General features: G+C 32.1%; 2 protein-coding genes across 2 annotated transcripts; both read left to right on the plus strand.

Annotated features, from left to right (window-relative positions):
* Nucleotides 1–1,521: 1,521 nt before the first annotated feature.
* Nucleotides 1,522–9,859, plus strand: LOC125071202 (zinc finger protein 106). The gene is made up of 7 exons (XM_047681319.1): nt 1,522–1,791; nt 2,001–5,652; nt 6,029–6,220; nt 7,335–7,454; nt 8,295–8,552; nt 9,130–9,318; nt 9,678–9,859. The coding sequence occupies exons 1-7, from the start codon at nt 1,667–1,669 to the stop codon at nt 9,753–9,755; spliced, it is 4,614 nt and encodes a 1,537-aa protein (XP_047537275.1). The 5' UTR covers nt 1,522–1,666; the 3' UTR covers nt 9,756–9,859.
* Nucleotides 9,860–10,858: 999 nt separating this feature from the next.
* LOC125071203 (ras-related protein Rab-1A) lies at nt 10,859–16,156 on the plus strand. The gene is made up of 5 exons (XM_047681320.1): nt 10,859–11,046; nt 11,506–11,770; nt 12,486–12,617; nt 13,950–14,164; nt 14,689–16,156. The coding sequence occupies exons 1-4, from the start codon at nt 11,033–11,035 to the stop codon at nt 14,148–14,150; spliced, it is 612 nt and encodes a 203-aa protein (XP_047537276.1). The 5' UTR covers nt 10,859–11,032; the 3' UTR covers nt 14,151–14,164; nt 14,689–16,156.
* Nucleotides 16,157–16,219: the final 63 nt, after the last annotated feature.

Genomic DNA, 16,219 nt, shown 5'->3' on the forward strand with positions numbered 1-16,219 from the left:
TGAAATAGCCACGGCCTATGGTCTTGGGGAAAAAGAGGCCACGTGCCTCCAAAGTGTTGGTAGCAGAAGCATGGAGAAAAAGTATTTGATAGAGATTTAGATTCATGTCTAAAAGAGATTTTCCATTTAAGGGAATTTTAAAAATATACACTTATGGACTCGTAAACTGCAATAGTTCAGGATTATTATTTGAATTAATATTTTTGGTAAGTATGCAAACTGCTTAGATTAAACTAAATGAATATGAGGAGAATGTCCATCCAACCACAAAAAGGAAATAAAAGTAATAAATAGAATTTTCCAGTATACAAATTTATACTTTAGAATTCGCTTCTACGCTGCTATGAAGAACGAACCAAACTATGAGATAAAAAAAAATATTTTTTTTTAAACTGATATATTTAATAAAATATAGTGGTTACATGCTAATAACTACTTTCAAATCAAAATATATTTTATTCAAGAACGCTTTTACAGGCACTTTTGAAGCTACCACCGATGCGGAATATAGATTCTACCGAGAAAAACCGGCAAGAAACTCAGTAGTTACTCTTTTTCAACATTTAAAATACAAAATTATGTTAGCCAAATACAATTATATGAAATATTCTGCATAAAACTATGAATTAACCAAAATATACTAAACGAGCGGTATCAATATCAGTTAGTTGTCTAACTTTTATAACCGCATATGCTGCGGAGCTGAGTCTTCTTGTCAGGTACGATAAATGAGGACTCCACTGAAGTTTGGTATGCTATTCCTAAAAACACTGTAGTGTTGGCTACATCAAGACATTATAATTTTGCTTTCTAACTTTTGGTAAGGTATATTCTACACATTTTTGTTTTTGAGCATCAAAACTAAATTATTTACTTTAAACCAATCGAGTATCTGTGATAATGCACTGTTCACATTGTCATAGTCAGTTTTTTCCCTTTAATATGGATAGTCAAATTAATATAAGAAAGTATTTACTCAGAAATAAAAAATGAATCGTCAGTCAATTCAACTCTTTATTATTACCAATTATTACCTATAATAATATGTTTACGTTATTTCAAAAGTACCTAAATGAGTATCAGTTTTACTTTTCATTTACTCAAACAGTAAACAAAAACTCAGAGAACATCTGTCACTAAGTCACTGTGAACGAACTGTCCGTGAGGCGTGAACCTGAGCCAAAATACATAACATAAGATTGACCTACTCCTAAAATAGTTTATCTATAATCTTTTATGTAAAAATGTAAAATAAAATAACTTTATTTCAATTTCGTTTTTAAAACAAAAAAATAAATAAAAAAAAACAATCTACGTTCCACGCTCAAAATTATTGTTTAAATTTTTTAAAGATCTAAAATAAAACAATATATATATGCATTAATTCTATGAGTCTATTTATGTAATATTTATTTTAGATATAATTATTAAAAAAAATTATATTCATTAAATGTTATGATATGGTATGATAAATGTTTTGACATTTACTACTTATTTATCTGTTCAAACGTCAAACAGAGTACAAAAGTAAATTGATCTAACTTGTTTGTTTTGTAGCAATGAGATTTAGTAAAAACATTAGAAATAAATATTGTATATACTAAAGGTGAAAAACTATTTATATATTTCATATAATTGTGTTGTATTATGAAGTAATAGTGACATCATGCGACGAGGTCATAATGGTATAGGCGGATGGCGCAACGAAAATCCGAGGCATTATAGACCTCGGAACGGCGGCAATCCGCATTTTAGATCCTCGAGAAGTTATGGCTTACTGGATCCACCAAGGTACCATATTATGAATTACATTCTTTACATTATTTATGATTGGTAGATCCTTAAATGTTACACATAGTAAACTGCTTACCTTCAATTAAAAAAAAAAATATGAAGTACCTTCTAAGGTTTATTTTGTCACAAACAAAATGCAAACGAAATTTTTACAGGCTTCATACATAAATAAAGTTTAAACATGAAAATTATTGAAAATATTTCAGATTCCCGCCACCAAGTTCAAGGTCAATGCGACCACAATTCCTTTCTCGCTCAGAAAAATCTGATCGAAGTTCCACTGAACACACAGAATGGCACAGATCCCGACGCAGTAGTGGATATCATAGATCACATCAACATGGTGAGAGACAGATTCTACCAATGCTACAACAAGGAAGACATAATAATGATAATCAAAAAAGTACATATAAAGAAACAACATCATTTTATAAAGATATACGGGTTGATAATTTTCATATAAATAGTATGGGAGATGTGGATCATCGTCAAATTCACCAAATGAGAGACTCTTTTGTTCAACCATTAACAACTCCCTGGCCAACGGAAAGTAATTTGCAGCAAGCCAATATTAAAAATCAAGTTACAGAATCCGGTGAAAATATAAAGCTTTCTGCAGAATACACAGGCCATCGTCCTCCTGCATCTGACCACTATGGCAGCAACCCTACTCATTTTTTTTCAGCTATTGATAATTCCCACACCTTTAGTAGGTCAGTTGTTGATACAGTTGATTTAATTAGAAAGAGGTTGCTGAATCGTAATGAGCAACCACATTCATCTGAAAATTTTGACAATAATGAAAACAGTGGTAATGTTGAGATCAATCAAAGACAAGGAGAAAAATCAAATACTTTAACAAGCAACCAACAAGACCCTCCAATTAAAAAAAAATATCAAAGGCAGAAGACCAGTGATAAATCAAACTGTGCAAAAATTAAAAATAAAATTGTTCATCAACTATTTAAGATGGACAAAGGAAAAATTCATAAACTTATGGACAATCCTAATTCCTCAACAAAATTTGAATATGCCATCAGCAGTCTCATAACCGAGTCTCAGAATAGTTTCAACAGGCACATGAGATCTGCTGCAGAAAAATCCCTCTGTAGTTCAAGTGCTGAATTTATGCAAAATGATAATAATACAATATATGAAGACACATTTATGAAACAAATGCAGTGTATTCTAGATCCTCAAGATACTGTACTACTTGAAGATATTAAGCCACTTGTTTTGGCTGAGCTAAGCAAAGTGCTAGAAATAGCTGAATATGGACAAAACTATGATGTTGTTGAAGATGATAATACTTACACTCAACAAAATGAACAGCATTTCTTTAACAAATATCCTAATAATGAAGTTTCTTATGAGGACTTTGCTCAGGAAAATAAGAATGAACTGAATGATTTACCGCATGTTGATTTTATGCAGCCTGAAAACATTGACAACTGTAATGACAATAATTACAAAGCTTATGGAGATAATAAAGTTCAATACACAGAATCTAAACCACTTTTTGAGAGACGCCCAAGAAGGAAAAGTTACAATGTAAATGAGGAAATGTGTACAACCTCAGATAATTATTTTTATAACCAATCTGTATCTGATAAATCAACTGATGAGGAAAACAGGCCTGATGCAATGCAACAACTTTTTGATACAAGCACTGAACATATTTCTGAAGAAGATGATCCATTTGCTGAATTAGATAAACAATATCATGTTGCTGTTGATCCTGATTTTATAGAACATGATGATATGTCAAATCCTACAAATGTCAGAAACTCATACAATGCAAATTTAATCACAATTAAAACAGAAATTGAATCTAAAACACCAGAGAAAAATTTAGATTCGTTAACAGAAGGTGTAAGCAATCAATTGCAAGATATGTTTAAGTTCACACAAACATTAAACAAAACTTGTGAGTCTCAAGAGTTAAGAGCAAATGACAATTTTCAATCTAAACAAGAAAATTCCAATAATAATATTTGCGTACATGAAAATAACATACATCTAGTTAGCTGTGCTAATGAAAGTAATTATGAAAAACCTAAGCACGAATCAAAAGAAATGACTAAAGAAAATGAAAACATAGACCATCCTACCCCTGTTTTAAAATCTACAATGTCCTCTAATTCCCGCAAAAGGTCAATAGACCAGAGACCATCGCACCGTAAAGAAAAACGAAAAAAAGTTGAATCATGTCAATCGGAATCAAATAAGCAAATTTTGAACAAAAATATTATAATAAATGTTAATGATTGCGCTTCAAAGACGTCAGATAATTGTGAAACTCCAAAGTCAATATTTAATTTATTTTTTTCTAAAGAAGAAAATAAAACCACAATGAAAGAAAACAAAAAAGTCGGGCCAAATGATAAAAACTACACAGAAAAACATGTTAAAAGAAAAGAAACACCAAAAAAAAATGAAAAAGATGTCAAAGTCCGAAAGGACTCAACATCAAGTCAAGTAACAAGCCCAAATGAAAACAACTTGAGTAATAACAGTCAGGCTATAAATAAAGCAGAGGCAAAAACCACACTAAAGACCATAGATATGTTTACTGAGCAGCCACGTAAAGTTAATGTTCATCACGCTCATAGAAATACTGCTCATACTCCAGTTGTGCCTAAACTTAACATTGAAAATGGTGCTAAAACAAAGGGACCAATTTCCCGCCAACTAATTAAGAGGCATGTTGCTGTACAAGTAATTAAGAAGCTACATGCAAAAGAAACTCAAACAGATATAAAAAAATTTGCTGTTAAAGCAATACAAACCGATTTTATTGTTCCTGAGAGATCCGGAATTAAAGCAACTGATGCATTTGAAAGAATGAAAGAAATTGATTTAGAGATACAAGTTTTGTTACAAGAAAAATTTAAACTATATAATTCAATTGAAACCAAGGATTCTAGTACAAAGTCCTTGCAAACATTGGGCATGACAGTATTAAACGTAGACCACTTTGATGGTGAAGAAATTTGTACTACAGATGAAGTTTTAACTGAAGATTCAATAGTAGAAGATTTTACAAATATACCTGTTGAAGAACTTGAACAAATAGCACTGGATACTGTGGAAGAAGATCAAATTAATACTCCAAAAGTTGAAAAAAGAAATAGACGCCGTAAAACATCTTACCAAGATTCTATCCACTCGGAGAGTCCAACAACAGTTGGTAAAAGAAGAAATAAAAAGGCTAAATCACCAAACATATCTCTGATAGAACAAATTATTACAGATGAAAGGCCCCTGGAAGACATCATATCTTTAGAGGATCTAGAAGTTCCGCAAACAGCAAGAAGTAAGACACATAAAACAAGGCAAACCGCCAAGTCCAAAAAGTTTGGAAGGCCTAAAAACGTAAAGTCTAACGTACCTAGATTTGAAATGAAAGAATGTTCCGTAGTTTTAGTACGGGCTGATGTCAGTCAGTACCTTAAACCTCCACAACATCCAGAACCTGAAATTTCATACGAGATTATCACTGAAGATTTATTTAATGAGATGAATCAAAGGGAAATAGTTCAACTTGAAGGTAATATTGTTGAAGAATCAGTTGTAAATCATATACAGATTGATATGTTAGATGTATCTGAAGACATAGTTGTTGGTGATAATTGTGAAGTAAAGTGTATGGATGATAAAGGAATAGTTGAAAATGTATCAGTGCCAATCAGTGAAGAAATCATATTAGATAATAGTCAGTCATCAATGGAGGATGTCACAACACCTGCCATGTGTCAAGGAGGGGAATGCAAAATGTACGATTATTCAGCTGATGAGAATCTACGTCGTGACTCTGTTATCGTAACGGGCAACGGCGATGCTGTTCTTGCAATTGAGGTAGGTCTTTTAATAGTTAAATATAAAATCTTAGGGTCATTTCACATTAAGAGATAAAAAAACTCAATAAACCTCAATAATCTAAGTGCCTTAGTAATTCCATTACAATTTATTTAAACAGGTAAAATATATTTGAAATAAATCGATGTACAAGCAACTCTGTCGGTCTATTACGCTTTAACCCTTCGAAAGTATTTCTCAGTATTTTTTTTTAATTGACTCCATAAATATAGATGTGCAAATTTTAAAATGATAATGTTTGCCCCATTTAACACACAACCTTCAGTTGAGATGTATTTCTATTTCACTAAAAGAAGCTTACATTAATAGTACTAAAAAATGTCGGTTAATAAGAACAATTTAATATTTTTTGCAGTGTGTAGAAAACAATTTCCTAGCTGCAAGTCTGGATGGTAATGTTTACTATTTCAACCATGAGGGACAACTTATAACGACTTTGCGAGGCTCGAACCTTGCAGTGACGTGTCTGACCATTGTTAAGGAGAAATATGGAACCACCGTATATACAGGTTCCTTGGATTCCAGAATACGTTACTACGACCTTGAGGTATAATCAGCAGATACTTTTTTTTTAAATTTATTATATTGTATTAAAATCTATTTTTAATATATAAAAAAACTCCATTCTATCAAATATTATATAGTGTAGTTGATGATAAAAATTGTGAAATCAGAAGTCTTCTTATACAAAATACGGGAAGGTTTAAAAGTCCGCACGCTAGAAGAGTAGAGAAGAAGTAGGAATACTTCCTTGGTAACGTCAAACTTCAACTGGTTAAATTAGCCATCCAATTAAACGCCTAGCCACTTTACTAAACGGTGCTGTTCAACCAGCGACCTGACAATCAGCCAAATCATCTTTCGTTCATAGAATATGGACTTTCATGTACATAAAAATATTTATGGCTCAGATTTATACATTTGATTGCTCAAAATTGTCACAAACTCGACTCTGTTAACTCTGACTCAATATGGTCTTGTCGGTCCTACCCCTAGTGCTTTAAGAAACCGAAGGCACGAAGGGGGTGCAGCAACCCTTAAAGTTTTGACATCATTTACGAGTAATAATAATTATCTATCTGAGTTATGAGTCAAAGAAACAATCCATTCTAAAAATATATTGGTTTTAACTTTTTGGAACTAAAAAGGAGTTTTATTAATTGATTATAAAAATATCACTCACCGGTTTTATATAATCAATACTGAAACAAAACGTAAAAGATAAAATGAAATCTACAAAACTTGTTCTTTCGAAAGAAAACATTGGTTTCGAAAAAAATTTCTTTGTTTCCATAAATAAGATTTAGCCCTAAGCGACTTTTATTTGTTACCAAGTTTAAAAAAGGTAAAGAACTTTCAGACAATGAAAAGGGGTATTTCTACCCATTGCGAGGGTAAAGACTTTTTTCGTTATATGTTCTTGTTAACTTAGTAGGTAATATTAAAAAGGAAAAAATACTTCAATTAATTTATACCATTGCGCGAATTTTTAAACCTCTACTCTTGAAATATCCACATTTTTTCTCATTTAAATGTTGTGAAAAACTTGCAATTATGCACTTAAAGTGTTAAATAAATTCTTTGTTAAAATAACACTCGAATCTCAGTCATTTTCATATATGGCTTCCTTAACTAAAAGGTATTTCCTTTTTTCCTTTCAGACTGGTCTAGAAAAGGGACCTGAGTGCAATGTCTTAAGCCCAATTCAAACAATGGATCGGGCGTGGGACACAGTGTTTGTTGGTACAAGAACTGGTTTTGTGCTGCAGTTTGAGTGCAAAGTAAGTATAATTTCTTGAAAGTATATATATTTATCAATACAGTATCATTTGTATAATTTTAAACTAATCAGCCAAATCCATCCATAGTAATTTAGTTACCAATAACAAACCTTATACCAGAAGAAGCAGCACATTTCTGAGGTTTTAATGAACCTATTTGGTTTTATTTACTCAATTTAGACAAATATGGCAAATAACAAAATTGTGTATTCGTGTACTGGTTTTTTTAGTTACAAATCGCAAATCTACTGATATAAGGCAAATATTTGGGTCAGGCTCACTTTATAGTACAGTAGCAATTCAGTGGCATAACTAGCCATATCGGCCCTCAGCCACAATGCAATATATAAAATGCCACTGTATCTGTATGTATATAAATACTACTGATCTTCGTAATAAATACCTTGGATCAGATAACATTGGTTACATCGGCAAAGCTATGCCACTACCGCTCTTGTGTTCATTGTGCTTTATATTTATAAGTTAAATCCAAAGTTCGCTTATTATATTAGCGAAAAATTTACTTAGTGGTAGGGCTTTGTGCAATCCCGTCTGGAACCTACCCAGACCCGGCTTGCACAAAGTACTTACTATTGTTGTATTCAAGTTTTAATTGTGAGTGAGCCAGTGTAACTATTGGCACAAGGGACATTATATCTTCGTTATCAAGGTCGGTGGCACATTGGCAATGTAAGGATAGGTTTTTTTTTACGGAGCCAATGTCTATGTTCAATGGTGACCACACACCATCGAGTTGTCCATATGCCAAACTACATATATCATAAAAAAAAAAAACATATAAATAAGGAACAACTTTTATATTGGTAATTTTAATTTCAGAACAATATGCTTATACCAGTGAGCTCGGTAAAATTCTCGGACCAATCCATATTGGCCTTACGAGCGATGAAGGAAGGTCCGCGTAAGGTTCTTCTGGTAGCGGCAAGATCTGAAAATGTAACAATAAAGGATGCACAAACTGGCCTGCTGCTGAGAACGCTGGACGGTCCCAAAATGACCGTCTACAGCTTGCTTTATGAGGATGGGAAAGTGTATTGTGGGACCAGTAGTCATCAGATACATGTTTTTGATTATACGGTAAGTTTTTAATCATGGTTATTTATTATAAGTTTTGCTGTCATAGAATACTCTGTAGATGTGAATCATCGAAATTGATGGTATTGAAATAATAAATTCCCTGTTGATAAAATAATTTATATGGCAATATACTAATGATATGACAGTATAGGAAGATAGATGTATAGATGTTTCACATCATAATAAGGTTCTGGACTGTATATATATCATAGTTTTGTAATCGTTAGTAAATTATGTACATGAACTAGGGACATACTATTTAAGAATCCCATAGTTGGTGATGCAGAGGCCGTATAGAGGGGATTATACATATAGGAGTTCCTTCTAGGAGTAGCTTTTTAAGAACCTCATAATTGTAATGCAACATCGGTAGAGCAAACTATAAATAAATTTAAAGATATATATTTAATACACAATATTTAATTATACAGAATAACAAATCCATTTATTAGTTAATATCAAACAATGAGATGTCAAAACTGAGTTTCTTGCATACAAATGCCTATTTAAGAAAAAAATCTACATTAATAAAATTATTTATTATATTTTTAAGATTATTTAATCATTTCATCAATAGAGTGGCGGCCATGTCGGTACTCACGAAGGTGGCAAGGGTGCTGTGTGCTTACGAGCCACTGGCGGCCTCCTGTTCGCGGGCTGCTACGACGGCTGCGTGTACGTGTACCGCGAAGGGGAAGGACAACCCTTCGCTCAGATACGAGGACCCAGCTTAATGCTTCTGTCACTCGCTGTAGTTGGCAGTAAAGTAAGTGTCAAATCATAATTTATTGTAATTGAAAATAATTCTTTTTCATAATTCAAGTGACTTACTTCATCCTAATTGTTTGGCGGTGGGGGTGTTTTTACATTGTAAGAATACCCTAACGGAAGCCAACTCCTTGATTTACTGTAATTTATTGTAGTGATTGGTTGAGAACTTGAAGAGTAACTTTTTTTCCTAAGATACGTCTATCTGTGTAATAAAATATGTCTATCTTAAAGGTCTATATTTCACAAGACTATGTATATATATACAATTACCACTTCAGTATACAATATTATACATTATTTATATGTTTTAAGAAACAAACTTAAATGTTAATTTTTATACCTTTTTTGTTACAGATAATTGCCGGCTACAAAGACAGAAGTTTGTACATATGGAAAATACCACTTTGTATATTACAAGAAATGATACTTTAATTTTCTACCAATTTGTGTAGATAACGCACCATTTTGTTTTGTAGTTACATATATTCATTAATTTTTTAGTTATAACTGTGTATATACTTAAAATAAAAGAGTTTAAATGGGTTATTAATTTTATTTGTTTTTATCTTTATTTGAAGCCAAAATCAGAATATATTCTCAGATAAAATATATTCTTTAGATAATAGGAATAATGAACGCAATTTCGCCCCCAGTGAGCATTCTCTGATTAACTATTAAATTGACTGTACTGTGGAAAAAGAAGAGACGCAGACCCAACAGCAGTGTGCTTCCTGAGTCGTGGGAGTGTAAACACAGCCACTACAGCCATTGGACTGCTACTGAGAATTACTCGACCCATAAACCCATAACATTTATATTGCCCCCCCACCCAGGCTTAAACTCTGAACCTCGTGATATACGGCCTAATATAGTAGCCCTAAACTAACGAGACCATCAACAAAAGACTATATTCAAAATTATAATACTAATTATATACTCAACAAAAATATCCATACCGTGGATTACAGATTATTTTTAATCTAAAGTGCAACAACAAGATCATAATATTTCCTTGATTTTATTTTATTAATTTTTAATACGTCGTATAATATATTATTTTGTATATAAAATGGGCATACGGAAGAGCAAATGGTAAGCGACCATCACCGCACATAGGTATAACAAATATAAATCATCTTTTACATCGCCAATGCGCCACCTATCTTGGGAACTAAGATTTCACTGTACTTACTTTGCCTCTTCAAATAGGAATACATAAAATACTTGTTTTGTGTTGCTGTATAGCGGTAGAATATGTGATAAATAGGTGTTAACTACTCAGACGGGTTAGCATAATGTTATATTGGTCATCAATAAAATCCGTATTTAAAACAAACACATGTATAATTAAACTAAAAAATTATTTTCAATTATTCGAATAAATATCTAATTTTTTTTTTTTTAATATTAATAAATACGGAAACGAATCTGAAATCTTTAATTGTAATGTTGGAACACTTTAACATTTTTATATGATCATCTGTATTATTATTTCAGAACGTAATTTATTTTTGCCAAGTGGCACTCCTGCCCTAAAGTGAATTTCTGACTTACGTCAGTGTGGGTGTCTCAGTGTCGGCGGCCATTATTCTACGTATAATATTATATTTTTTGTTTTGCGCTCTACTATATTCGAAACAAAGAACTTAATTATATTCAATATACATTTGTGTATCATCATTTTGAGTTAAATAAAATTATAGTACAAAATGAATCCAGAATAGTAAGTATTTTTTTACTGTGATATGTGAAACAAGGATGGGCAAAATTTCGTTTCAATCTTAGCATGTGAATTTAGAGAAATCTAAACTTATTTCCTGCCCATATCAACATCCGTACCAAAGCCTGAAATAAAGTGTATCATTCGCTACTATTATTTTGCAATAAAAAAAGTAATGGTGACTCATTACGTTCATAGTACCAACAAAATCGAAACGTAATCACGAAAATCTGTGTGAAGGGTGTACAAATGTTTTTTTTTACTTTTCACTTCTCTCGACTAACAATATTTAATTGAGCAAATAATCGTTCCAAAGTGTAACGCATTACATTTTCTTTGTGTCCCGAGACAAAGATACGCCTCCCTGACGAGGTCGCAGATCACTGTGCGTGTTTATCGTTTGGTATTTTATTGACGTTGTTCTCTCGCAGGTGCAATAAAAGTACGTATCATTGTTTTCAGCGATTACTTGTTCAAACTTCTCTTGATTGGTGACTCTGGTGTGGGAAAGTCCTGTCTTCTACTCAGATTCGCAGATGACACCTACACAGAAAGCTACATCAGTACTATTGGAGTGGACTTCAAAATTAGAACCCTAGATTTAGATGGAAAGACAATAAAGTTACAAATATGGGACACAGCAGGACAAGAGAGGTTTAGAACAATTACTTCATCATACTATAGAGGAGCACACGGGATCATCATTGTTTATGATTGCACAGACCAGGTAACTGTCCTAATATAAACAAAGTAATATTAAATCAAGTTCATATATCCTAATAATATCAGAAATAAAACATTACAGAGCAAACTTAAATAAAATTATAATAAATGATATGTATCTGATTAATGTAAAATGTGTATTAATATCCGAATTTAAAAGTTTTGCTTTCTTTATAATAATGTAATTATAGGATCAACTTCCAGTATAGTCTATATAAATAACCTTGATTCGAACATCTAAAGAATTACTTGATGCCAGACATTTTTATCATTATAAAATCACCTAAACAAAGCTTAAAAAATCTATTAAAAAATATATCATAGTTATCTAGATAAAAATCACAATGACAAATAACTCATTACTATAATAGCTAATACAATTATTTTAATATCTCATTCAAATACATCTCATGAAATTAAAATACTGACTTCTTTACTTGGCTCCTTGCCAAATTAGCAGAAGTATCCTAAGTAAGGATTTATAACTTGTAGTGAGTCATAAAACTTCCGACACACATGATCATGCTAATTAGGCAATGATTGTCGATTATATATTTGTTAAATGATAATTAACAATTTTATCAACTGTAACTATCCATTTATTTAGCTTAGTTTGTCTACTTGAGAAATGTATGGTAATTACATATTGTTAGTGCAGAATTTAGTGTCAATTTATAATAATTAAGATGAATTACTCAAGTTTAATATTTTTTTACTAGGACTCGTTCAGCAATGTGAAACAGTGGTTGGAGGAGATTGACCGTTATGCATGTGATAATGTGAACAAACTGCTCGTTGGCAATAAGTGTGACCTCACTACAAAGAAAGTTGTAGACTATACTACAGCTAAGGTGAGTTGTATATTTTATTTTATAAACATAACAAACCACTGATTGGCTTATATGTTTTTATGTGTCCATCTGATCTGTGGATAGATACCACCTACTCATCAGACATTCGACTCAGTAATGTTTTGTATTATTGTGTTTTGGCTTAAAGGAGTCAGTGTAACTATTGGTTACACTGACTCTAGGGACATAACATCTTAGTTCCCATGGGAGGTGGTTCATTAACAATGTAGGGAATTATTAATATCCCTACATATACATTGCTCATATCTATGAGCAGTGGTGACCACATATCATCAGGGAAATTTTCCAGTAATACTTTTTAAAAAAATTTTACTTTTAAGGTATTAGTATGATGAAAGTTAGGAAACAATTCTTATCCAGAATTGTACGTACTAAAATTATTTTCATTAAAAACGAAATAAATATCATGTTATTTATTAATTAGTGCATATAATGCAAATTATACTTATATCATAAAATATATAAAATTTTAAATCATATTAAGATATAGTATGGAATAAATGAACTTTGCATCTTGTATTTGAGTTCATATTAAGATAAGAAAATGCATGATTCAGTCTTATATTATTTTGTGTATTAATTAAAATTAGTCTCATTGTTATAACAAGAGTTCATTATTAATATAAATACATTTAATTTATTGCAGTTGAAATATTTATTACTTGATTTATCGTAGGTTACCATATCTCAAATTAAATTATAATTTTCTCATTGTTTGATTAATTGTTATTTATGACTCATTACATGTTTTTCTGAAATATATTGTCTTGGTTTATTTGTTTTTAAAATTTTGTTGATAATTGGCTATGGATCATATTTCGGTCTATGTAAAAGCTGTGCATAAATTACATGTTCTGTGAAAAGTTAAGTAAGTTCAGTTAAAGGTGGAAGGATACACATTTTTTTTTGTAAACAGATTTATTTATATATGTATTAGGAGAGTATGATAATCCCCTTGCTTACATTTCCAATGTAGTTAGGTAGATTTAACTGCCAATAATCTTTTAACCCATTTCAAGGCCATTCTGTTTATATCAATTATTTCGCTTTATTGACACTGAATAGCTTTGTAGGTTTTAGTCATTAATAAGGTATTACTGTGTAAATTAATTGTAATACTTTTGGGTCGAAACCGGCTACTTATTATCATCGTATGATAATCTACTATACAAACTGGAATGCCTTATCTCTACAAACATCAAATAGGAGTTCCCATTAGATACAGTTAGCGCACTGGCAATACAAGGGCTACGAGAACGCAAAAGTTTCTGTTAAATAAAATATATTAACGTACAAATGGAATGTCCCCAGCAATACGCGGAGCAGCTGGGCATACCGTTCCTCGAGACGTCGGCGAAGAACTCGACGAACGTGGAGCAAGCGTTCATGACGATGGCGGCGGAGATCAAGTCGCGCGTGGGCCCGCCCTCGGCCGGCGCCGCGCCGCAGGGCGCCGCCGTCAAGATCGACCAGGGCCGCCCCATCGACACCGGCAAGTCCTCCTGCTGCTGAACGCGCCACTCACGGTACGCACAACATCGACAGCCGATATTGTAAAAAAATACGTTCTATGTCTATTCACTCACATAGGTGAGGCTCTCCATGTTAAATTGTCATATTAATATTAATTTTATAATCTAAATTGTATTTTTTTTACACTTGCGTTCCTCATATATCTCACGCAACGCACACTAAGACACCTTGTCAGCATGAACATCACTCATACTAATGCACGCGTCCCCCGTTACATTATCAATGTAACGGGGGACGCGTCTTCGTGAGTGAAAAATACTATACTTTACACTACATAAAGACGTAGTATATATTACCTTCTGAAAACAATCATATCTAACTACTAATCAATAAGCAGTTTGATATTCTCTACTGTTAAGGAGGCTTACAGTCTATTTCATCAAGCTCCAGTGCAGTCCTGTGCAGGTTTATTTACAATGTGTTTCTTACCAAGCATGAAATGAATTATAAATAATTTTAACGTTGATTACACTGTACATGTGCAGTCCGTAGCTACATACGTCTCGTGTGTTCGCAGGGTGGCGGCAAGTTGCAGGTCGAGAGGCGAGCGCGGGTCGCTACACCCAGCTGTTGAAATGCAATTACCACAAAAAATTCATGATCGCATCCTTATAATTAATTATAAATAATAAATGAAAATTATATATAGTTCCGAGTGCCGTTGGTCTCGTAATGTTACGTCGTAAGCTGACTCCTTTTAAGTTGCTATTGTCCGATATATCGTTAGTTAACGGAACGAGGTGAAATGGATGGGTGTATGTTTATACATGTTTATATATAATGAATATTGTAGGTTAATTTCGTGCTGTATTCCAAAATATGATGCAGATTAAAATTGATATGAACACGGTCAGAGGGAATAAAGTATATAGTGTGTTTTGTATTATCAAGTTTGAGACGAAAGCCTTGTACTGTCGTAAGATATATACTTAAGGATAGCTCAACTGGTTAGATTAATTATTAATTATTTACAATATCTCGCAGAAATAGTTAGCACAGTGCACATAGTTTATCTGGCTAAGCGACCGGTTGAGCTGCCACCGTGCTGTAATACAAATATCATGAGTGAATACAATGTCATGTGTCTCGTGTAAATCTAACTCATAGTCCCTCGGAAGTTGTCCATTAAGAAAATAGGATAATTTTATTTAATCTGCTTTTTCTTGCGTTTTTAATTCTGAACTTCACAGAGGTACTAATATTTTAATATTGTCTGCACTGGGTGTTATTCCATATTAATATATTTATCAATCGCGATGCGTACTGGGGTTGTGCTGTTTTCGAAATTTTGTGTTAGATATTCTCATTTAAAAAACACTTAGTATATTTTAACACAAAATTGTAGATATAGCAACTTTGCCTTAGGGAAATTAGACAGATGTATAGTAAACTTACGTAGCCATCGATTACATTCAAGCGGGAACATAGTATTAATTAAAAGACATATTCATATACTGATATCACTGGAATAATGTGTAAATTTTTAAAAATATATCGCTAAGTGTTTTAAATATTGATCAAGTGATGTAAAATGCTAAGGTTGAAACATATTGGAGGTCCGCTCAGGCTATTTAAAAAAAAAACATTAATCGATAATTCAGTAATTTATTTAAAATAAAATATATTCTGTGCTCTCCCAGCACAACTAGCAGTCAGCATGCAAAGATATAAAATGAGTGCATATCTAACTTTACTCTTAACCTTTAAAAATTTATAAAAAAAATTTTAGTGGTCTTTTAATGTGTTCCAAGCCTTACATCTCTTATTAAGTATTAAGCAATGATTATATTATATTAATGAGATTGATATTTAAGACATTAAGCTAATAAATTATTTTATTGTTTCCAACTTATTATAGAACTTACTCAAGTATGTCGTTATTTTTGTACTATTATGTGAAGAGTTAAGTTTACTTAATCGATCCGCTAACCCACTGTAATTCTGTATGAGGGTTTCTTAGAAATTAAAACAGTATGCTATTTAAAGATGTTTTATTTAATCCTAATATATCCTTACAAATGAAATAAGGCAACAATGTAAAATATCAA

Source organism: Vanessa atalanta, chromosome 18 (genome assembly GCF_905147765.1).
Source record: "Vanessa atalanta chromosome 18, ilVanAtal1.2, whole genome shotgun sequence".
NCBI classification, from domain to species: Eukaryota; Metazoa; Arthropoda; class Insecta; order Lepidoptera; family Nymphalidae; genus Vanessa; species Vanessa atalanta.

Bases quoted from the DNA above. Each gene is read 5' to 3' on its own strand.
- LOC125071203 (XM_047681320.1), top strand. The intron at 11,771-12,485 runs GTAACTGTCCTA...TTTTTTTACTAG, and splicing joins TTTATGATTGCACAGACCAG to GACTCGTTCAGCAATGTGAA. The intron at 12,618-13,949 runs GTGAGTTGTATA...GAATGTCCCCAG, and splicing joins TAGACTATACTACAGCTAAG to CAATACGCGGAGCAGCTGGG.
- LOC125071202 (XM_047681319.1), top strand. From the start codon at position 1,667: ATGCGACGAGGTCATAATGGTATAGGCGGATGGCGCAACGAAAATCCG. The intron at 5,653-6,028 runs GTAGGTCTTTTA...TATTTTTTGCAG, and splicing joins ATGCTGTTCTTGCAATTGAG to TGTGTAGAAAACAATTTCCT. The intron at 9,319-9,677 runs GTAAGTGTCAAA...TTTTTGTTACAG, and splicing joins TCGCTGTAGTTGGCAGTAAA to ATAATTGCCGGCTACAAAGA.